The sequence below is a fragment of the Silurus aristotelis genome (genome assembly GCF_946808225.1).
Source record: "Silurus aristotelis genome assembly, chromosome: 25".
Classification (NCBI taxonomy): Eukaryota; Metazoa; Chordata; class Actinopteri; order Siluriformes; family Siluridae; genus Silurus; species Silurus aristotelis.
Window position 1 is genome coordinate 945,489 of NC_139598.1, and position 24,524 is coordinate 970,012.

Consider the following 24,524-nt stretch of genomic DNA (forward strand, 5'->3'; position numbering starts at 1 on the left):
CCAAATACCACTCTCAATGTAACAAATACAACACTAGCACCTGATAACACAACACAACCAAACACCAATCGCAATGTTACAGATAAAACATCAACACCCGATAACACAACACAACCAAATACCACTCTCAATGTAACACTTACAACGTTAACACCTGATAACACAACTCAACCAAACACCATTCTCAATGTTACATCAACACCTGATAACACAACACAACCCAACACCACTGTTAATGTAATAAATACATCAACACCTGATAACACAACACAACCCAACACCACTGTTAATGTGACAAATACATTAAGACCCGATAACACAACAGAACCAAACACTACTCTCAATGTTACATCAACAGACAATAACACAACACAACCAAATACCACTGTTAATGTAACACTTACAACGTTAACACCTGATAACACAAATCAACCAAACACCACTCTTACTGTTACAATATCAACACCTGATAACACAACACAACCAAACACCACTCTCAACTTTACGTTAACACCTAATAACACAACACAACCAAATACCACTCTCAATGTAACAAATACAACATTAGCACCTGATAACACAACACAACCAAACACCAATCGCAATGTTACAGATAAAACATCAACACCCGATAACACAACACAACCAAATACCACTCTCAATGTAACACTTACAACGTTAACACCTTATAACACAACTCAACCAAACACCATTCTCAATGTTACATCAACACCTGATAACACAACACAACCCAACACCACTGTTAATGTAATAAATACATCAACACCTGATAACACAACACAACCCAACACCACTGTTAATGTGACAAATACATTAAGACCTGATAACACAACAGAACCAAACACTACTCTCAATGTTACATCAACAGACAATAACACAACACAACCAAATACCACTGTTAATGTAACACTTACAACGTTAACACCTGATAACACAACTCAACCAAACACCACTCTCACTGTTTCAATATCAACACCTGATAACACAACACAACCAAACACCACTCTCAACTTTACGTTAACACCTAATAACACAACACAACCAAATACCACTCTCAATGTAACAAATACAACATTAGCACCTGATAACACAACACAACCAAACACCAATCGCAATGTTACAGATAAAACATCAACACCCGATAACACAACACAACCAAATACCACTCTCAATGTAACACTTACAACGTTAACACCTGATAATACAACTCAACCAAACACCATTCTCAATGTTACATTAACACCTGATAACACAACACAACCCAACACCACTGTTAATGTAACAAATACATCAACACCTGATAACACAACACAACCCAACACCACTGTTAATGTGAGAAATACATTAAGACCTGATAACACAACAGAACCAAACAATACTCTCAATGTTACATCAACAGACAATAACACAACACAACCAAATACCACTGTTAATGTAACACTTACAACGTTAACACCTGATAACACAACTCAACCAAACACCACTCTCACTGTTACAATATCAACACCTGATAACACAACACAACCAAACACCACTCTCAACTTTACATTAACACCTAATAACACAACACAACCAAATAGCACTCTCAATGTAACAAATACAACATTAGCACCTGATAACACAACACAACCAAACACCAATAGCAATGTTACAGATAAAACATCAACACCCGATAACACAACTCAACCAAACACCACTGTCAATGTAACACTTACAATGTTAACACCTGATAACACAACTCAACCAAACACCACTCTCAATGTTACACCAACACCCGATAAGACAACACAACCCAACACCACTGTTAATGTAACAAATACATCAACACCTGATAACACAACACAACCCAACACCACTTTAAATGTAACACGTACAACGTTAACACCTGATAACACAACTCAACCAAACACCACTCTCACTGTTACAATATCAACACCTGATAACACAACACAACCAAACACCACTCTCAATGTTACATCAACACCTGATAACACAACACAACCCAACACCACTGTTAATGTAATAAATACATCAACACCTGATAACACAACACAACCCAACGCCACTGTTAATGTAACAAATACATCAAGACCTGATAACACAACAGAACCAAACACTACTCTCAATGTTTCAACAGCCAATAACACAACACAACCAAATACCACTGTCAATGTAACACTTACAACGTTAACACCTGATAACACAACTCAACCAAACACCATTCTCACTGTTACAATATCCACACCTGATAACACAACACAACCAAACACCATTCTTAATTTTACATTAACACCTGATAACACAACACAACCAAACACCACTGTCAATGTAACACTTACAAAGTTAACACCTGATAACACAACTCAACCAAACACCACTCTCAATGTTACATCAACACCTGATAACACAACTCAACCAAACACCACTGTCAATGTTACATCAACACCCGATAACATAACACAACCAAATACCACTCTCAATGTAACACTTACAACGTTAACACCTGATAACACAACTCAACCAAACAACACTGTCAATGTTACATCAACAACTGATAGCACAACACAACCCAACACCACTGTCAATGTAACACTTATAACGTTAACACCTGATAACACAACTCAACCAAACACCACTCTTAATGTTACATCAACACCCGATAACACAACACAACCAAATACCACTGTCAATGTAACACTTACAACAACAACACCTGATAACACAACTCAACCTAACAACACTGTCAATGTAACACTTACAATGTTAACACCTGATAACACAACTCAACCAAACACCACTCTCAATGTTACACCAACACCCGATAAGACAACACAACCCAACACCACTGTTAATGTAACAAATACATCAACACCTGATAACACAACACAACACAACACCACTTTAAATGTAACACGTACAACGTTAACACCTGATAACACAACTCAACCAAACACCACTCTCACTGTTACAATATCAACACCTGATAACACAACACAACCAAGGACCACTCTCAATGTTACATCAACACCTGATAACACAACACAACACAACACCACTGTTAATGTAATAAATACATCAACACATGATAACACAACACAACCCAACGCCACTGTTAATGTAACAAATACATCAAGACCTGATAACACAACAGAACCAAACACTACTCTCAATGTTTCAACAGCCAATAACACAACACAACCAAATACCACTGTCAATGTAACACTTACAACGTTAATACCTGATAACACAACTCAACCAAACACCATTCTCACTGTTACAATATCCACACCTGATAACACAACACAACCAAACACCACTGTCAATGTAACACTTACAACGTTAACACCTGATAACACAACTCAACCAAACACCACTCTCAATGTTACATCAACACCTGATAACACACCTCAACCAAACACCACTGTCAATGTTACATCAACACCCGATAACACAACACAACCAAATACCACTCTCAATGTAACACTTATAACGTTAACACCTGATAACACAACTCAACCAAACACCACTCTTAATGTTACATCAACACCCGATAACACAACACAACCAAATACCACTGTCAATGTAACACTTACAACAACAACACCTGATAACACAACTCAACCAAACAACACTCTCACTGTTACACATGTAACATTACCACCTGATAGCCCAACACAACCGAGCACCACTTTCGATATTAAACAAACAATATCATCACCTGATAACACAACACAACCCAACAACACTGTTAATGTAACAAATACATCAACACCTGATAACACAACACAACCAAACACCATTGTCAATGTAACACTTACAATGTTAACACCTGATAACACAACTAAACCAAACACCACTCTCGATGTTACAGCAACACCCAATAACACAACACAACCAAACACCACTTTTAATGTAACAAATACATCAACACCTAATAACACAACAGAACCAAACACTACTCTCAATGTTACATCAACAGCCAATAACACAACACAACCAAATACCACTGTCAATGTAACAAATACATCAACACCTAATAACACAACACAACTAAACACCACTCAAAATTTTACACAAACATCAACACCCAATAACATAACACAACCAAGCACCACTCTCAATGTAACACAAACAACAACACCCAATAACACAACACAACCAAACACCAATCGCAATGTTACAGATAAAACATCAACACCCGATAACACAACACAACCAAATACCACTCTCAATGTAACATCAAGAAATGATAGCACAACACAACCCAACACCACTGTTAATGTAACAAATACATTAACACCTGATAACACAACTCAACCAAACACCACTGTCAATGTAACACTTACAACGTTAACACCTGATAACACAACTCAACCAAACACCACTCTCAATGTTACATCAACACCCAATAACACAACACAACCAAATACCACTCCCAATGTAACACTTACAACGTTACCACCTGATAACACAACTCAACCAAACACCACTCTCAATGTTACATCAACAACTGATAACACAGCACAACCCAACACCACTGTTAATTTAATAAATACATTAACACCTGATAACACAACTCAACCAAACACCACTGTCAATGTACCACTTACAACGTTAACACCTGATAACACAACTCAACCAAACACCACTCTCAATGTTACATCAACACCCGATAACACAACACAACCAAATACCACTCTCAATGTAACACTTACAACGTTAACACCTGATAACACAACTCAACCAAATACCACTGTCAATGTAACACTTACAACAACACCTGATAACACAACTCAATCAAACAACACTCTCACTGTTACACATGCAACATTACCACCTGATAACACAACACAACCAAACACCACTCTCACTGTTACATCAACACCTGATAACACAACACAGTCAAACACCACTCTCAATTTGACATCAACATCCGATAACGCAACACAACCAAACACCACTCTCAGTTTAACAAATACATTAGCACCTGTTAACACAACACAACCAAACACCAATCGCAATGTTACAGATGAAGCCTCAACACTCGATAACACAACACAACCATATAACACGCTCAATGTAACACTTACAACGTTAACAGCTGATACCACAACTCAACCATACACCATTCTCAATGTTACATCAACACCGGATAACACAACACAACCAAATACCACTGTCAATGCAACACTTGAAGCAACACCACCAAATAACACAACACACACAAACACCACTCTCACTGTTACACATGCACCATTAACATCTGATAACACAACACAACCAAGCACCACTCTTAATATTACACAAACAACATCAACACCCAATAACACAACACAACCAAACACCACTCTCAATGTAACAAATACAACATTAGCACCTGATACTACACCACAACCAAACACCACTCTCAATGTTACAGATAAAACATCAACACCTGATAACACAACACAACCAAATACCACTCTCAATGTAACACATACAACATCAACACCTGATAACCCAACACAACCAAACACCACTCTCAATTTTACATCAACACTCGAAAACACAACACAACCAAATACCACTGTCAATGTAACACTAACAACAACAACACCAAATAACACATCACAAGCAAACACCACTCTTACTGTTACACATGCAACATTAACACCTGATAACACAACACAACCGAGCACCAATCTTAGTATTACACAAACAACATCAACACCTGATTACACAACACAACCAAACAACACTATCAATGTAACAAATACAACATTAGCACCTGATAACACTACACAACCAAACAACAACACCAATGTGACAAATACAACAGTAACACCTGATAACACAACACAACCGAGCACCAATCTTAGTATTACACAAACAACATCAACATCTGATTACACAACACAACCAAACAACACTATCAATGTAACAAATACAACATTAGCACCTGATAACACTACACAACCAAACAACACCACCAATGTAACAAATACAACATTAGCACCTGATAACACAACACAAGAAAACACCACTCTCACTTATACACACGCACCATTAACATCTGATAACACAACACAACCAAGCACAACTCTTAATATTACACAAACAACATCAACAGCTAATAACACAACACAACCAAACAACACCATCAATGTAACAAATACAACATTAGCACCTGATAACACAACACAACCAAACAACACCATCAATGTAACAAATACAACATTAGCACCTGATAACACAACACAAGCAAACACCACTCTCAATTTTACATCAACATCAACACCCAATAACACAACACAACCAAATACCACTCTCAATGTAACAAATACAACATTAGCACCTGATACCACAACACAACCAAACACCAATCACAATGTTACAGATAAAACATCAACACCTGATAACACAACACAATCAAATACCACTCCCAATTTTACATCAACACCTGATAACACAACACAACCAGACAACAATCGCAATGTTACAGATAAAATATCAACACCTGATAACACAATACAACCAAATACCACTGTCAATGTAACCCTTTCAAAAACACCCAGTAACACAACACAAGCAAACACCACTCTTACTGTTACACATGCAACATTAACACCTGATAACACAACACAACCGAGCACCACTCTTAGTATTATACAAACATCAACACCTGATAACACAACACAACTTAATACCACTCTAAATGTTACACTTACAACGTTAACACCTGATAACACATCTCAACCAAACACCACTCTCAATGTTACATCAACACCTGATTACACAACACAACCAAACACTACTCTCAGTTTTACACAAACATCAACACCCGATAACACATCTCAACCAAACACCACTCTCAATGTTACATCAACACCTGATTACACAACACAACCAAACACTACTCTCAGTTTTACACAAACATCAACACTCTATAACACAACACAACCAAATACCACTGTTAATGTAACACTTACAACAACAACACCCAATAACACAACACTAACAAACACCATTCTCACTGTTACACATGCAACATTAACACCTGATAACACAACACAACCAAGCACTATTCTTAATATTACACAAACATCAACACTCGATAACACAATACAACCAAACACCACTCTCAATGTTACATTAACACCTGATAACACAATAAAACCAAACACCTCTCTCAATTTTACATTAACATCAACACCTGATAACACAAAACAACCAAACGCCACTCTCGCTGTTACAACAACAACACCTGATAACCTAAAACGACCAAACACCACTCTTAATGTTACATCAACACGCGAAAACACAACACAACCAAATATCACTGTCAATGCAACACTTACAACAACAACACCCAATAACACAACACAAGCAAACACCACTCTTACTGTTACAACATCAACACCTGATAAATCAACACACCCAAACACCACTGTCAATTTTACATTAACACCTGATAACACAAAACAACCAAATACCACTCTCAATTTTACATCAACACTCGATAACACAACACAACCAAACACCACTCTCAATGTTCCATCAATACCTGATTACACACCACACCCAAACACTACTCTCAGTTTTACACAAACATCAACACTCGATAACACAGCACTACCAAATACCACTGTCAATGTAACACTTACAACAACAACACCGAATAACACAATACAAGCAAACATCCCTCTCACTGTTACAACATTAACACCTGATAACTCAACACAACCAAGCACCACTCTTAATATTACACAAACAACATCAACACCTGATAACACAACACAACAAAACACCACTCTCACTGTTACAACATCAACACTTGATAACACAATACAACCAAAAACCACTCTCAATGTTACATCGACACCTGATAACACAACACAACCAAACACCAATCGCAATGTTACAGATAAAACATCAACACCTGATAACACAACACAACCAAACACCACTCTCAATGTAACTCATACAACATTAACACCTGATAACACAACTCAACCAAACACCACTCTCAATATTACATCAACACCTGATAACACAACACAACCAAACACCACTCTCAATGTAACAAATACAACATTAGCACCTGATAACACAACACAACCAAACACCAATAGCAATATGACAGATAAAATATTAACACCTGATAACACAACACAACCAAACACCAATAGCAATATGACAGATAAAATATTAACACCTGATAACACAACACAACCAAATACCACTCTTAATGTAACACATACAACATTAACACCTGATAATACAACTCAATCAAACACCACTCTTAATGTTACATCAACACCCAATACCAAAACACAACCAAACACCACTCTCAATTTTACATCAACATCAACACCCGATAACACGACCCAACCAAACACCACTCCCAATGTAACACTTACAACGTTAACACCTGATAACACAACTCAACCAAACACAACTCTTAATTTTACATCATCAACACCCGATAACCCAACCCAACCAAACACCACTCTCAATGTAACACTTACAACATTAACACCTGATAACACAACTCAACCAAACACCACTCTCAATGTTACATTAACACCCAATAACACAACACAACCAAACACCACTCTCACTGTGACAACATCAACACCTGATAACACAACACAAACAAACACCACTCTTAATTTTAAATCAACACCTGATAACACAACACAACCAAACACCACTCTCAATGTAACTCATACAACATTAACACCTGATAACACAACTCAACCAAACACCACTCTCAATATTACATCAACACCTGATAACACAACACAACCAAACACCACTCTCAATGTAACAAATACAACATTAGCACCTGATAACACAACTCAACCAAACACCTCTCTCAATGTTACATTAACACCTGATTACACACCACACCCAAACACTACTCTCAGTTTTACACAAACATCAACACTCGATAACAAAGCACTACCAAATACCACTGTCAATGTAACACTTACAACATTAACACCTGATAACACAACTCAACCAAACACCACTCTCAATGTTCCATCAATACCTGATTACACACCACACCCAAACACTACTCTCAGTTTTACACAAACATCAACACTCGATAACACAGCACTACCAAATACCACTGTCAATGTAACACTTACAACATTAACACCTGATAACACAACTCAACCAAACACCACTCTCAATATTACATCAACACCTGATAACACAACACAACCAAACACCACTCTTAATGTAACAAATACCACATTAGCACCTGATAACACAACACAACCAAACACCAATAGCAATATGACAGATAAAATATTAACACCTGATAACACAACACAACCAAATACCACTCTCAATGTAACACATACAACATTAACACCTGATAATACAACTCAATCAAACACCACTCTTAATGTTACATCAACACCCAATACCAAAACACAACCAAACACCACTCTCAATTTTACATCAACATCAACACCCGATAACACGACCCAACCAAACACCACTCCCAATGTAACACTTACAACGTTAACACCTGATAACACAACTCAACCGAACACAACTCTCAATTTTACATCATCAACACCCAATAACCCAACCCAACCAAACACCACTCTCAATGTAACACTTACAACATTAACACCTGATAACACAACTCAACCAAACACCACTCTCAATGTTACATTAACACCCAATAACACAACACAACCAAACACTACTCTCAATTTTACATCAGCACCTGATAGCACAACACAACCAAACACCACTCTCAATGTAACAAATACAACATTAGCATCTGACAACACAACACAACCAAGCACCAATCGCAATGTTACAGATACAACATTATCACCGGATAACACATCACAAGCAAACACCACTCTCAATGTTACACTTACAACATCAACACCCGATAATACATTAGCACCAAACACTCCCACTTCACAGGAAGGAAATAGCTCCATTACCACCAGCTCCATCACCACCATCTCCATCACCACCAGCAAGAGCAGTAATGGAACAAGTTTAGCAGGTTTGTCGACTGAGCTGCATCATATCTCTTCTGCTTGAGTTGAATTTAAAGATTAGATTTTTAGATATTTTCCTAAATACATATCTTCAGTTGCTGAATCTAGAAGATAGTATTCCTTAAGGCTCGTCTAAGGTACATAATTGGACCCTAAGGGTTATTTTGGTAATAATATATAATAAACAGTAAACAAATAGTATGATGGCACTTCATGATAAAACTATAATAACTTCCCACTTCAAGTTTGGTTCTTCTGAAGTTTTCAAGGTAATAAGCCTATTTACTAACATGACACTGAATGTCCACCTTGCAGCGACCACAACACCACCTAACCCCCAATCTGTGGTGGATCAGATTCTGAACCAGACTCAGGAGGTTTCAACCCTGAACTCCTCTCAAGTGCAGAATGTGGTTAACCAACTGGAAGATATCTTGTCTGCTCCAAACATCAGCCTGAATGTGTTTAAGAATGCTCTGTCTACCATTAACAATCTCCAAGATGCTCCTCAAGGAGCTTTGGTCTCCTCATCCAACCGGTAAGAGACATCAGTAAGCCTTTACATAAAGATACAGAGGAGATAGAGAGCAGTGCAAGTAAAAATAAATATAAGGACTTGGACAGATCGTGTAATTTTTGGATTCTTTTCCTCCAGCTTGATCAAAATTGTAGATGAACTGGCATTGAAATTGATCATTCCGGACAAGTCAGTAACAATAACATTGTCATCCCTCGCACTGGCGGTGACAAACATTGATGGAGCCAACTTTGCAGGAATGTCATTCTCCATCAACGGACCATCAGGCATACAGGTAAAGTCTGAGTGTGAATATGTTACAGTTATTACTTCATAAATCAGTGTTCCAGTGCAGGTGATTTTGGTGAAGGTACTTAAAGTACATGAAATATTTCTCTTTTACAAACTTGATGTATGTTGTACAGTGTGGCCCAGGGAAATGGGAAATATTGGAACTAGGACTTGGTGACCCTGGAACATCAGCAATTGTGTGGAACCAGTGCAAGCTTGTTTCAAACTCCTTGCCGTTAGTTATAAGGGAGCAGTGGAGTGGAGCATTTGCTTTAAAACTTTTTCTAAGAATGGTTATAGTGTGAGTTGCTGCACAAAGGGAATTTTCGCATCATTACCAGTTGGGACATCATGATCCTGTCCCGTCTGCTCATTTTGAAGAAACAGGTTTAGCACTAAAAAAATAAGTTTGCAGGTGGTGTTCGAATGGCCCTCAGATCAGAAGATATTGAGGCTGTTGGAGCAGCCATCGTGAGGAGCCCTCACCACTCTTCCACAAAATGCATCATGGCTGTGTCAAGCTGTTTCTTAAAAATAATGCACAGGTGTTGTAATCAGACGAGCAGACTGGACACAATCATGACGTCCGAACTGGTAATGATGCCGAAATTTCCTTTGCACACACTGGTTCCAAACATTTGCTGATACCAACTCCTAGTTCCAAAATGTCCTATTTCCCACCACCACCCTGTAATCTGAAATCAGACTCTTTGCTTTTTGTGAGCATATTGACGTGGCCATCAAACAAAAAGTTCTTGCTTGTGTTATACCAGCTCAAACTTTGACTTCCAGCTTTAGTCCAGCTTCAGCTTTAGTCTTGATATTGCTCTAAGGTTTTGTGGCTGTGTGTGCTTCCAGATGAATAGCAGAAGAAGGAGGTCCGTAGCTAGTTCTTCTACTAAGAGTTCCATCAACCTCCCCGCCTCCCTGACAGATGGTCTCTCCCCAGAGCAGAAGCAACAGGCGTCCCGGCTTCAGTTCACATTCTACCAGAAGAGTAGCTTCTTTCAGGTGAGGAAGACTGAGATAGAAATATACAATCTGTAGTCGCCATTTTCCATAAACACCCACTTCCACAATATTTTTCAACAATCAGTATGTGTCAATTGTTGTAGGACAAATACACTAAGCAGCAGCTGAACTCTCTGATCCTGGGGACAAGCGTTGCCAACCTGTCCATCAGAGACTTGAAAGAAAATGTGGAGTTCTCTTTGATGAATACGAGTGCTATACAGGTATTCTCATCTGCTCGCTCAAACATGCCACAACACCATGTAGTGTCAGCATCCTGATTTCTGTTTCTTCTCCTGCAGGGAAATCTGACTTGCGTTTTCTGGGATTTTAACCAAAATGGTAAGATACTCTACATCACGTAGGCTAAGTACTAAAAGAGAGTAACCTGTGTAATTGTTTGTAAAGGTACTCAACATTCACTGTCAGGTAAACGAGACCTATCAAAGGTACAAGAGGTGTACTCTTAAAAGCCATTGTAAAGTCAATTGTACACATGATGTGAAGTACCAGGCAAACGTCAAACACAGCTTTTTATGTTTCCAAAAAAGTCCAAAACGCATCTAGCGGATGTTAAATTATGTTTCATCTCCAACTGTTACAAAGCACTGACACTGGTGAACTTTCCAGTGTTTTAAAGAAACTTTCTAATAGCAGCAATCGATTCTGGATGTTTCCTTCAAGTGATGCACTTTCCATTGTTGCCACCCGTCACTGTGATGGTCTGAACACAGGTGCATGGCCTCCAGAATTGTAATTCCACACGTGTGTTTATTCATTATTTTTAGAGTGTGGTGCAAGGAAAGAGAGTTTTTTGTATCAGAGTATAAGTGAAAAGGTCAGAAGGGTCAGGTATTTCTGCTGAGGGGTCGTGGTTGGGCCAGTTCATGCCAATGCCAATTAGTGGACACGTTTTTGTGCTCCCTGAGCAGCTGCACTGTCCCCTTTAGTACTCTGATATCTTCTCAAAGGCGGTGAGGAGCTGCACCGCTCATCATCCACTGCCAGTCGTGTCTTGTTTCTCCGTCACACCGTACAAGTCCCTGTAAACGAGCTACTATAGATCATCTCTAGTCTAATCAGTGTCATCAAAATAGCCGAGCTGTTGTAGAATTTTGTCTAATAACAAATATTTCATAACTGCAGGTGGAGCAGGAGGTTGGAACAAAAGCGGATGTTTTCTTCTGAATAGCACAGATACGGAGATGAAGTGTAGCTGCAACCACTTGACCAGCTTTGCCGTGTTAATGGTCAGTATCACCATGTGTCCATTTGAGCGATGTATCTGGTCTACAGGAATGAAACGAACAAGAAACCAGAAATACAAATATCTTTGATTAATAAAGAATCAGATATTCAAAAAGGGGTTTAGACAGATTTCTGTCAAGATTTTTGTTTTATATCAGTTACACAATTACTCTGGTTGGTTTCAAGATTTAGGTTTTTTTTTCATATTTGTGAAGGACATCTCTAGAGGTGGAAATACTGACAAAATGCAGGACACCATCCTCACCTTCATCACTTACATAGGATGTGGAATTTCTGCCATCTTTCTTGCGATCACTCTTCTCACGTACCTGGCCTTTGAGTGAGTACAACAAACCCTCCATAAATTCTTCAAGCATCAAATAATGAATGTAGTCAAGCTTCCATTTTTTTATTCTTCTCATCTTCTCATACTTATGTCCTCAGCAAAATCCGAAGAGACATCCCATCCAAGATCCTCATCCAGTTGTGTCTGGCACTTTTCCTACTGAACATGGTTTTCCTGCTAGACGCCTGGCTGGCACTCTACACCGAGTCTGTTGGCCTCTGCATTTCCACGGCCTTCTTCCTGCACTACTTTTTGCTCGCATCCTTCACATGGATGGGTCTGGAGTCCTTGCATCTCTACCTGAGTATCGTCAAGGTTTTCAAAAACTTTGTATCACATTACATGCTGAAGTTCTCGTTGGCAGGATGGGGTGAGTTCCTACATATTTGGAGTTTTTGGAGAATTTGGGTGAATATTTGGTTTGCTGATGGTGTATTTGTGCATTTCAGGTATACCTTTAATTGTTGTTATTATTGTGATTTCGGTGGACAAAAATAACTACGGCCTCATTACCTACGAAAAATATACCAATGGGACTGGTGATTTGTAAGTAAATAAATATATATATAAAAATAAATTTAATACAAAGGACGCTTTTTTAGACAGATATGTTCTTGTTTTTTCCAGCTGCTGGCTGAATAATGATCCCGCCTACTATGCGTCAGTGGTGGCCTATTACTGTGTGATCTTTGTAGTCAACATGATCATGTTTGTGGTGGTTATGGTTCAGCTGAGACGCATCAAACGCCAAAACCCCCAAAATAACCAATACCGTAAAGGGCTCCAGGATCTCCGCAGCATTGCCGGTCTGGTTGTTTTACTCGGCCTCACCTGGGGATTCGCTTTTTTCGCATGGGGCCCCGTCAACTTAGCCTTCATGTACCTCTTTACTATCTTCAATTCCTTCCAGGGTGAGAGCTCAGAACATCTGGTACTTCTCTGAAAAAAGCATGCAGGAATCCTGACTTACTGTTCGTTCTTTTTATATTCAAAAGGTTTATTCATCTTCGTGTTTCACTGTGCGGTAAAAGAGAGCGTCCGGAGACAGTGGAGAACTTACCTCTGCTGTGGCAGGTTCAGACTAGCAGAAAACTCAGGTATTCTAACTCTTCTCTCTCAGACTAGATGTTTGTGTTATGTTTTCATACGTGCTCTAAATCATTTATTCATTGTGTGTGCAGATTGGAGCCGTGTAGCAACTCAACACAACAAGAAGAGTTCAGTCGTCACTACCAACATTTCAAATAGTTCAAGGAACTCCTCCATGAGCAATGGCAGCTTGGGATTAGCCTCAAACTTCAACAGTCAGTTCTCCTGCAATTAAATATCAGTGATCATCCACAGTTATGTGAGAGTTACACTATTTTATTGCTCGACATGGAAGTAAAAATCCACCTGTTACAAATTAAAATGGCGTAACACCTCACACCAGCTGTGGATTATCCCACGTATACTATGTTTGCTTACCAATTTCAGTTGGAAAACACCTTCCAGGCAATCAGATTTAAATATGCCATGACTGGACCATGATGTGAAATCGGTAGACTATAGAATAAACGTGTTTTGGTTTGTTTTCTACAGCAGCATAGGAACCTTTCTTGAGGGAGACTTTTATATATCATGTTAATTATGGAAGGGAGTCTCCGGGGTCTAGGTTTCTAAAACGGACAACTAATGACATCACGACCTTCTGTAAACAATAAAACTGTAAATCGTTGATAAATTTTTTGGCGTTGACACGTTGTTTATTTCCTTATTGCAGACCCCCCAGTGGATGACAGCGGATTCTCATCTTCGGAAGATTCCAACAACCTCGTACATAGAGCACAAAACTAAAGTTTTGTTAGTTGGACGATGCAGCCACCACTTGTTTCAGGTTCCACAGAAAACTTCTTTCAGGAATAAAATGTGAAACACAGCAATTGAAGTACCTGAACTCTGCCGCCTTCATCGCCTCATACATTTATAGATGAAGTTGAAAAGGGAAAAAGGGTAGAACATTATAATGGAGATTAATGTCATAATGATGGTGAAGAAAGATCACTGCTCCACACTGGATTTCAAATCAAGACTTCACAGAGTGTTTGGTGCACGGATACGTGAAGGACCAGCACTTATTTTCATTCGAGTGAATAAATAGAGCTTTGACTCTTCTTGGGGTTTTAAATATTAAATATCCCGATCCAGTTTATAGACAGATGATGAGACTCTACACCTCACATGGATAAAACAAATAAGAACAGTGAAATTACAGCTGTGGGGTTTTGAGAGCAAAATATTTAATGAAACAAAAAATAATGTAGAAAAAAACTACCTAAAGAAAAAAACTGCCGTTTGTGAAACATGACATTATGACAAGCATGCAGTATTACACATTATCTACAACCAATCTAAAAACATTCATCATTTATAGACTTCAGAGACTGAAATATATTTGCTTTGTGTGTGTGTGTGTGTGTGTGTGTGTGTGTGTGTGTGTGTGTGTGTGTGTGTGTGTGTGTTCCGTGTAATGCCAATATACAAGAGTTGATTTACTCGTCTTTGAAGGTACAGTAATGTCAGAGATGATGAGTGTTAATGTTGTGTTGTTCTTTTGGGAATTATTTTTTTAATGAAGAAAAAAAAATGTAAACCAGAAAAATTAAGAAAAAAAATAATTCTGTAAAATTAATTTTAATGAATGAATTTGGTTATTTATTGAATATGGTACATCTTTAAAAATATATTGGTCATACGATTAACCGTAATGGAATGGCATCACAGAAAGTGCTTAGAATAGATGAAGGAATGAAAAGATTCACTTAATTCCAGAGTAATTTGATTAATTATGATTTATTGAATAAACTGTAAAAGGTATGTAAGGTTTTGGTCCTGAATTTCTTTTTAAGTTTTAGAATTTATGACTATGAGATTTATGTTTTTTATTTATTTTTTTGGATTAGATCATGTTTGGGACAAATGATGTATGTTCTTTAAAGTCATTTTTAATTATAAAAGTTTTTTCACTTCTCACTGTAAAGCACTTTTAACTGTATTTTAAATTTATTAAAGGTTTAAGCTTCTGTATATAAATGCTTCTTCTCATTATTATTATCATTATTATTATTATTATCTTCTCTTCTTCCTCTTCTTCCTCTTCTTCTTCTGTAACCCATACATTTATCTGGTACATCTTGTGAAATGTGGTGCACTGATTTTAACAGGTTGGAAGAACATTCTCACCCAATTTTAAGCCGTTTAGTAAATGCGCCCTCTGGTGGATAAATAATAATACAGCAAAAACAAATCTGAGCTATTTTTAAACATTTATTATTAAATATCTAAGCCGTTTATCAAATGCGCCCTCTGGTGGATTAATGACAATACAGCACAAAAAGTTCAGGTTCTTAATTCAGACAATTTGTCAGATGTCTTTTTATTATTATTTAAACATCTGCTTTTAACTTCTGCATGCTGTTGATAATGTTTTGAATAAATCAGTGTACATTTCCCAATAATATAAATTTGCAAATAACATTTAACTTTTATATATTTAGACCATTGTCACTAATAATTGTATTTAATTTTTTGCTTTGATAAACAAAAATCATAGAACTTAATCCACATAAACAATCAATATTAATGAAGAGAAACTGATAGTGACACTGGACTCCTTCCACAAACTTGTATTTTTTGTAAATTGTTTATTTGAAACGAAAGTCATCATCACGATTCCCATTGCGAGTGTGAAAGAACCGTCCTGATCAGTTTTTCTCCTGACTTCAGGTTCTCATTGAGATTTAGGTGTAGATGCTCCAGTAGATGATGTTGAACATAAGGTAAGCAAGAGGAAACAGGATCCTCGAGTACGAGTCGATCATGTAGCTGTTGCTCATGAGAAGGTGGAGGTGGTGTCTCAGACGTGGTGTTTTGTGCAGACGTGTGCCAAGCGTAGGTGGAGCTTCTGGCACACTGGAGTTCTGGGAGGACACGGGAGGTTCCACGCCGAGATTCGTCAGCTGAGGGAAGGCGCTGAGATCGATGTCAGTGTCATGGAAGCAGCCATCAAAAGCCATTGCCTGGGAAGCGTCGAATCTGGAGAGCTGCAGAAAGGAAGGCAGTGTCGTTGCAAAAATTCCTATGGATGCCATACAGGTTTTTCACCAGCAGGGGGTGACATTTAAATCGTTTTTTTATTATTATTATTATTTTAATTCGCCTCAACTGTAAAAATACAATATTATATACATTTATATACTTTTCACAAGCCACGCCCACCTTATATAGCAAATAAATCTAAACTTGATGTTTGCAAAGACACGCCCACTACCGTTATTAATGTCACACAGCTCCACCCAGTAACTGGATTAATTTTTAATTATATTAATAATTTTAATCTAATTATAGATGCTTCACAAAGCTCCGCCCTCCTACTGTATTTTTTAATCTAATTATAGACCATTCTTAAAGCCTCACCAACTAATTATATACACTTCAAAAGAAATCTGAAATAAACCTTTCACAAAGCCCCGCCCACATATTAGACATTCTAAAATAAATCTGATGCAGACTCCACAAAGCCCCGCCCACTAACTGGGGGAATTAGGGAATTGAATTTAATTGAAAGGGAATTGAATTTTAGCAAAGCATCAAATGAAGCTTAAAGAAATCTGAGTGAATATGCAACATTGACGTGTTAATGGGAAAAAGAGGACATCACAACCTTTCCCTTCTTTATCTTCTTCATCTCCTCCACAGTGGTGAAGTAATTGACCGCAGCGTACTCAATGACTGACAGGAAGACAAACAGGAAGCTGACCCACAGGTAGATATCCACCGCTTTTACATAGGACACCTGGGGCATGGAGGCAGACACGCCCGTGATGATGGTCGACATGGTCAGGACCGTGGTGATTCCTGGAACAGACAGACTTCATGTGACTGAATAATAAAAACAATAAACTTTTCATGTTTAAGCTTCAGTGAGTGATTAATGGCTATAAATAGAAAAAACTCTTCCACGTTAAATGCTTTTGTTTCCCACATGTTATTAACTCGACTTGTGCAGGCAGAGCAGATGTTTACTTACTAAATAATTTAAATCATTTTAACACGATATTTTTACATAACTTATCAAACTAAATAGAATAAATAATCTGCTCTTTCCGTGGTGAGTTACTTTCAGCAAAGAATTTGTATAAATGCAGGTGATTGGCTGCGACAGAGGATCTGCTTTGAGTTACAAGTTGTTTAGAAAAATGTATCAGTGTCAAGGTGCACAAATTTGGTCAAATTTAGATCCATGGGGGGCTGATATGGGGCTCATATGGGGGGGTGATATGGGGGTGATATAGGGGGTGATATGGGGCTGACATGGGGGGGTGATATGATGGGTGATATGGGGTGATATGGGGGGTGATATGGGGTTGATATGGGGGGTGATATGAGGGGTGATATGGGGGGTGATATGAGGGGTGATATGGGGCTGATATGGGGGTGTGATATGAGGGGTTATATGGGGGTGATATGGGGCTGATATGGGGGGGTGATATGAGGGGTGATATGGGGGTGATATGGGGGGTGATATGAGTGGTGATATGGGGGTGATATGGGGCTGATATGGGGCTGATATGGGGGTGATATGAGGGGTGATATGAGGGGTGATATGGGGGTGATATGGGGCTGATATGGGGGGGTTGTGGGGGGTTGATATAGGGTTTCTTTGGGGGGGTTGATATGAGGGGTGATATGGGGGTGATATGGGGCTGATATGGGGGGGGGTGATATGGGGGTGATATGCGGGGTGATATGGGGGGTGATATGGGTCTGATATGAGGGGTGGTATGGGGGGGTGATATGAGGGGTGATATGGGGGGGCGGTGATATGAGGGGTGATATGGGGGGGCGGTGATATGAGGGGTGATATGGGGGGTGATATGGGGCTAATATGAGGAGTGATATGAGGGGTGATATAAGGCTGATATGAGGAGTGATATGAGGAGTGATATGGGGCTGATATGAGGAGTGATATGGGTCTGATATGAGGGGTGATATGGGGCTGATATGAGGGGTGGTATTGGGGGTGATATGGGGGGTGATATGGGGCTGATATGAGGGGTGGTATGGGGGGTGATATGAGGGGCGATATGGGGGGTGATATGGGGCTGATATGAGGGGTGATATTGGGGGTGATATGAAGGGTGATATGGGGGGGTGATATGGGTCTGATATGAGGGGTGGTATGGGGGGTGATATGAGGGGTGATATGGGGGGGCGGTGATATGAGGGGTGATATGGGGCTGATATGAGGGGTGGTATGGGGTTGATATAAGGGGTGATATGGGGGGGCGGTGATATGAGGGGTGATATGGGGGGGTGATATAAGGGGTGATATGGGGGGGGGCGGTGATATGAGGGGTGATATGGGGCTGATATGAGGGGTGGTATGGGGGTGATATAAGGGGTGATATGGGTGGGGCGGTGCTATGAGGGGTGATATGGGGGGGTGATATGAGGGGTGATACGGGGGGTGATATGGGGGGGGGTGAAGGAAGTAGTTTAATATTGTGGGATGTTTGATTTGGTGTAAACTGTATTTTATGAACTGTTTCAGGTCACAAGGCAGCAGTGGGTTTAGTGTAAGCCACAGTGTAATCAGATTGAAAAGCTAAACATAATAGTGTTTTTGTGTGTGTGTGTGTGTGTGTGTGTGTGTGTGTGTGTGTGTGTGTGTGTGTGTGTGTGTGTGTGTGTGTGTACCAAGTGAGACGCGAGCAGGCACGGCCCGTCTGTCGATCCAAAACGACACCCAGGAGAGCACGACCATTAACATTGTGGGAAAGTAGGTCTGCAGCATGAAGAAGAAAATGTGTCTCCTGAGGATAAAGTTGATGTAGAGTCTGTTGTACCAACCTGAGGAGAATCAGAGACAAAACCCGAGTCATTACTCAGCACTTTCAGGTCCAAATGAAGCATCAGCAGCTCTGAAAGGAAAATAAAACAAGAAAACACACACAGTACCAGTACTGCTGTAAAAAGCCAAACCGCTGGAAGGCTTAAACTCTTCTATAAAGAACTGCGAGAGAACGATCTCATCGGTCCTGAGAGAGTCGTTTCCATTCTTCCAGTACAGCATGAGGTCGTTTTCATTATATGCATCTGCGGGATAAAGAGTGAGCTTTTGTTAATTAGTTGGAACTGTAAATAGGAATGAACAAGAAATTACCAGATGATTGATTTTTAGGTATGAAGATCAGTGAAAAGGATTTAAAAACTCATTTCAGTTTCACCAAAACTATTGGGACACCTGAATCTTTGTTTCTTCCCCAACCTGTTAGCGCAAAGTTGGAGGCACATAATTGTATCGGACGTCTTCAGATAATAAAACATATGTGAGCTGTTGTAGTCGTGTTCATGATCTTTTAACCAATAATTTCTTCTCAACCTCGGGTTCTCAAGGTAAACACACTTCTTGGCCAAAAGTAATGGGACACCTGGCTTTCCCACCGAGATCTGCTTCTTCTTCAAACTGTTACTACAAAGTTGGAGGCACGCAACTGTATCAGACATCTATAGATGCTGGATGCTGTTGTATGAAATTTTTCCTTCACTTGAGCTAAGAGACCCAAACCTGTTCCAGCATCTCAGTGACCCTGGGCACAAAGCCAGCTCCATTAAGATCTGCTTTCCATGGGTTGGAGTAGAAGATCTCTTGCTATAGAGCTCCAATCTCCTAAAGCACACTCCAAAATCTATTGGAACATCTTCCCAGAAGAGTGGAGTTTATTATAACAGCATATGGAGAATTAATGTGGAATAAGATGTTAAAACAGAAGCTCAGGTCTTATGCTCAGTTCTCCACAGACATTTGGCCATAATATGTTCATACTAAAGGATTAAATCTTTAAAATGGTGATTTATTTTGTTCTGAAGGAAAAACACTCACAGCTCTCCAGCTCCAGAGAACAGTTCTGAGTGTCCAGAGGAAAGCTGCTGAAGTCCATGGAGCACTGAGCCGTTACTGTGATCCTGCAGCAAAAGATATGATTTAACTTTTGTCTTTATGAGGATTAGCTCGCTGCTTTCCTTCACAAAACACATCACAGAGTCAGAGCTTTAACACTTTAACAACATCTCTCCATACAGTGCAGTTTCCAAATGACCAACAATTTTTTGTTTTGTTTATTAATTTTTTTGTCCATTTATAGCTACATTTCATCTTGTGGAAGATAAAATAAATGTTTGCGTTACCTGCGTTACCTTTCGTTTTGTTCTTTCTTTGTTTTTGACTGTTACAAAGCACTGATACTGGAGACTCCTTCCACGCTCTTTCTGAACAAACCATCACTCACACCGAATAATTGTTATATTTGTTCTAATTTGGTGCATTAAATAAAACATGAGGGGTTACCTGACACTGTAGAGAACATTGCCATCTGGGTAAACCCTCAGCATGATGTTCTCCATGGTGGTATCGTGAATGAACGAGCGCTTGGAGTGGACAAAGAACACGTCAGGAACCCAGATTTTCTTCGCCAAACGAGCGTCAAAGGTGCGGCTCAGGTTGTTTCCTGCAGGAAAAGCCAGACGCTCATCTTTCCAGTAGTGCCTCAGGTACAGCGTCATGGTGAAGTCCTGAGGAACAAACAGGAACCGTATTCACACCGGCATTCGAATCCAGGGTCAAAGCTCTAGATAAAAACAAAAAAGAAACAATGACGCGATTACCATGTTGACCTCTGAGATGCTGTCTAAACTTTCCACCTGTACGTCGATACCCACAGGGATCGCAGAGCCTGTGGAGAGCAGAACAAAGCAGTTGTGGAACCTGACATGCAGGTGAAGACAAAAGAGCGAGAAAAGCATGAACACGGCTTTCAGTGTCCTTGAAATAGGAGAAGGTTTGAAAGTATTGTATTGAGAGTACAATGTGATGTCCAGTGTGCTGAAATACACACCTAAAGGTAGACTGATGTTACTGAGAAATCTGAGGCGAGAACTTCATCAGATTTCATTTGTGTTTGTTCATCCAAAAACTCAGGAACCCTTCACACACTCGAGGAAACGTGTGATTCGGATGATTTATGAGTTTTACAGTTTCACAGTCAGTGTCAGGACGTTGTGTTGTTGTGTAAATCTTATGGCGTATAGACTCTACAAAAAAAACTTCAAGAAAGTGTGGAGCAACAGGCTCCAAGAATGGTTAAAAATAAATTTCTTAACATCTCATTACACATTAGCTGTTATAATGAGCTCTATTCATCTGGGGAGATAAATTTTGTGTAGATTTTGTGGTGATTCATTGGGTAAAGTCTTAGTAAAGTCAGGTAATGATGTAGGTGAGGTGAGGAAAGCTATTCAAAAGGGCTTTGAGCACCATTGCAGGAGATCTTTCCAAACAATGGAAAGCAGATCTTTGGATCTGGCGTTGTACACAGGGGCAGTGTCATGCTGGAACATGTTTGGGTCTCTTAGTTCAAGTGAAGAAAATATTTCATGCAACAGCATCCAAAGACGTCCAATAGAATTGTGTGCCTCCAACTTTGTAGCAAGAGTTTGAAGAGGAAACACATCTGGTTTGGAAAAACAAAGTGTCCCAATACTTTTGGCCAAACTGTGTATTTACCTTAAAAACCAGATGTTAAGGAGAAAGTATTCTCAGAGTTGTAGGAACACGTCTCTCACCACAACTTCTTCTTTTACACATTTTTTACAAGAATACAACACAACTTCACATACGTCTAGACACTTATCGTAAGTGTCATGATCCAGACGCCATCTGGCACCGGGTAAAGGTGGAGAAGGTTTGAGGTTTGAGGTTGTGATGATGGTTGGAGGCGTGTATTTGTGGAACCCAGGAGCAGGGGGGCGTGTCAGAGGGAGAACAAGTAAAGTTGTAAAAGTTTGGAATCACCGCTTCAGCATACAGATCTGTTTTTACCGCAGTGTGAAACGATGTGGTGACGTTCCTGAAGAACACGAGTCTGAAACTTCTAAAACACAGCAAGGAACTTCTGATGAACAAGAGGGAAGCTTCAGAGAAAATCCTGCAGCTAAAAAATATAAGGGGATAAAATGTGGAATTTCTTCTTCTTATTATTATGTTTTTTTTCTTCCTCCTTTTCTTATTTTTTTCTTCTTTTTTCTTATTATTTCTTTCTTTTTTTCCTCTTCTACTTTTAATCTTTCCTTTTTCATCTTTTTCTTAGCATTATTATTTTATTACAGGAGAGGGCAAATGTTTGTGCACCCCGAGGACAAAATAAAAATACTAAAGTTTCCTGTTGCATTTCCTTTCTTAGTTCTTTTTTTTTTTTTTTTTTTTTTTAAGTAAAAAAAATTACTAACTGTACCTGTAGCTCCTTTTTTTTATTCCACAATTTTTTTTTATCAGTTTAAAAGCTGTCAAATGTCCATGATTAAATTCTTGTTTAGGTTTTAGCATCACTAAACAGTTCCTTCACCAGCTTCTCTGTTTCTTCTCTTTCTTCTCTTTCTTGAAGTTCATAAAACTATATAAACCCCTGATATAAAAAAAAAGTCATGAAGATTTTAGAAGTTCCCTCTGACTCCTTCAAAGCTCCATAAATGATAATAAATATTGAAAGCAACAATAATTGTGTAGATCCATTACATCCAAGATACATTTCCAGGAACAAGAACATAAAACTAAATCAGGTTCTTTTATTTACTCTTTTACCTGAAATACATTTTGATCCTCCACTCCTGCACCTGCTCTAACAAACCTGAACCGTAATCCAGATTAACACCCACGAGCTACAGTACATCTGGGACTCAGGTAGCTGTGGTGTGATTTGCGTTGCATGGAATCTGGATCAGCTCTAAATTTAAGACATTTTTGAGTGTTGATTATTTCCGTGTGCTCCCTGTGAAGGTGATGAGATGCTGAGAGAACCAGTGAAGGATCAGGGGAAGTTCTCATGGTTGTGAGAGGATCTGACCTCCGAATCCTGGTCGCATGGCAAAGTCGTGTTCCTCGATCCTCAGCAGCTGCTCGGTTTTGATCAGGAGAGATTTGGTGCTGTCCTGTTTTTTCAGCTTGTAGTCGATTCGTCTGAGAGAGAGAGAGAGAGAG

At 39.1% G+C, this 24,524-nt stretch overlaps 2 protein-coding genes and 1 long non-coding RNA gene across 3 annotated transcripts in view; 1 reads left to right on the top strand and 2 right to left on the bottom strand.

The window, feature by feature from the left end:
• Positions 1 to 7,745: 7,745 nt before the first annotated feature.
• LOC310720064 lies at positions 7,746 to 9,548 on the bottom strand. Its single transcript, XR_014531649.1, has 6 exons — positions 9,434 to 9,548; positions 9,272 to 9,385; positions 8,744 to 8,848; positions 8,321 to 8,431; positions 7,940 to 8,272; positions 7,746 to 7,783 (listed from the first exon to the last, which is right to left on the bottom strand). It is a non-coding gene; the product is annotated as an uncharacterized lncRNA (long non-coding RNA).
• Positions 8,137 to 15,684, top strand: LOC310720062 (uncharacterized protein; the record flags this gene model as incomplete). Its single annotated transcript, XM_083530379.1, has 14 exons — positions 8,137 to 10,042; positions 10,353 to 10,575; positions 10,693 to 10,849; positions 11,704 to 11,856; positions 11,961 to 12,080; positions 12,159 to 12,198; positions 13,003 to 13,106; positions 13,320 to 13,444; positions 13,549 to 13,820; positions 13,900 to 13,996; positions 14,078 to 14,361; positions 14,446 to 14,547; positions 14,632 to 14,754; positions 15,213 to 15,684. The coding sequence occupies 14 exons, from the start codon at positions 8,137 to 8,139 to the stop codon at positions 15,284 to 15,286; spliced, it is 3,780 nt and encodes a 1,259-aa protein (XP_083386505.1). The 3' UTR covers positions 15,287 to 15,684.
• Positions 15,685 to 16,117: 433 nt separating this feature from the next.
• LOC310720063 (gamma-aminobutyric acid receptor subunit rho-3) overlaps positions 16,118 to 24,524 on the bottom strand; it is a 10,292-nt gene continuing 1,885 nt past the window's right edge. The window contains exons 2-9 of the mRNA XM_083530380.1: positions 24,391 to 24,503; positions 22,157 to 22,224; positions 21,840 to 22,063; positions 21,375 to 21,457; positions 20,450 to 20,587; positions 20,189 to 20,341; positions 18,153 to 18,346; positions 16,118 to 17,532 (exon numbers count right to left, since the gene is read on the bottom strand). Coding sequence (XP_083386506.1) covers positions 17,230 to 17,532; positions 18,153 to 18,346; positions 20,189 to 20,341; positions 20,450 to 20,587; positions 21,375 to 21,457; positions 21,840 to 22,063; positions 22,157 to 22,224; positions 24,391 to 24,503 — 1,276 coding nt within the window. The 3' untranslated portion in view covers positions 16,118 to 17,229. The remainder of the gene's footprint in view (positions 17,533 to 18,152; positions 18,347 to 20,188; positions 20,342 to 20,449; positions 20,588 to 21,374; positions 21,458 to 21,839; positions 22,064 to 22,156; positions 22,225 to 24,390; positions 24,504 to 24,524) is intronic.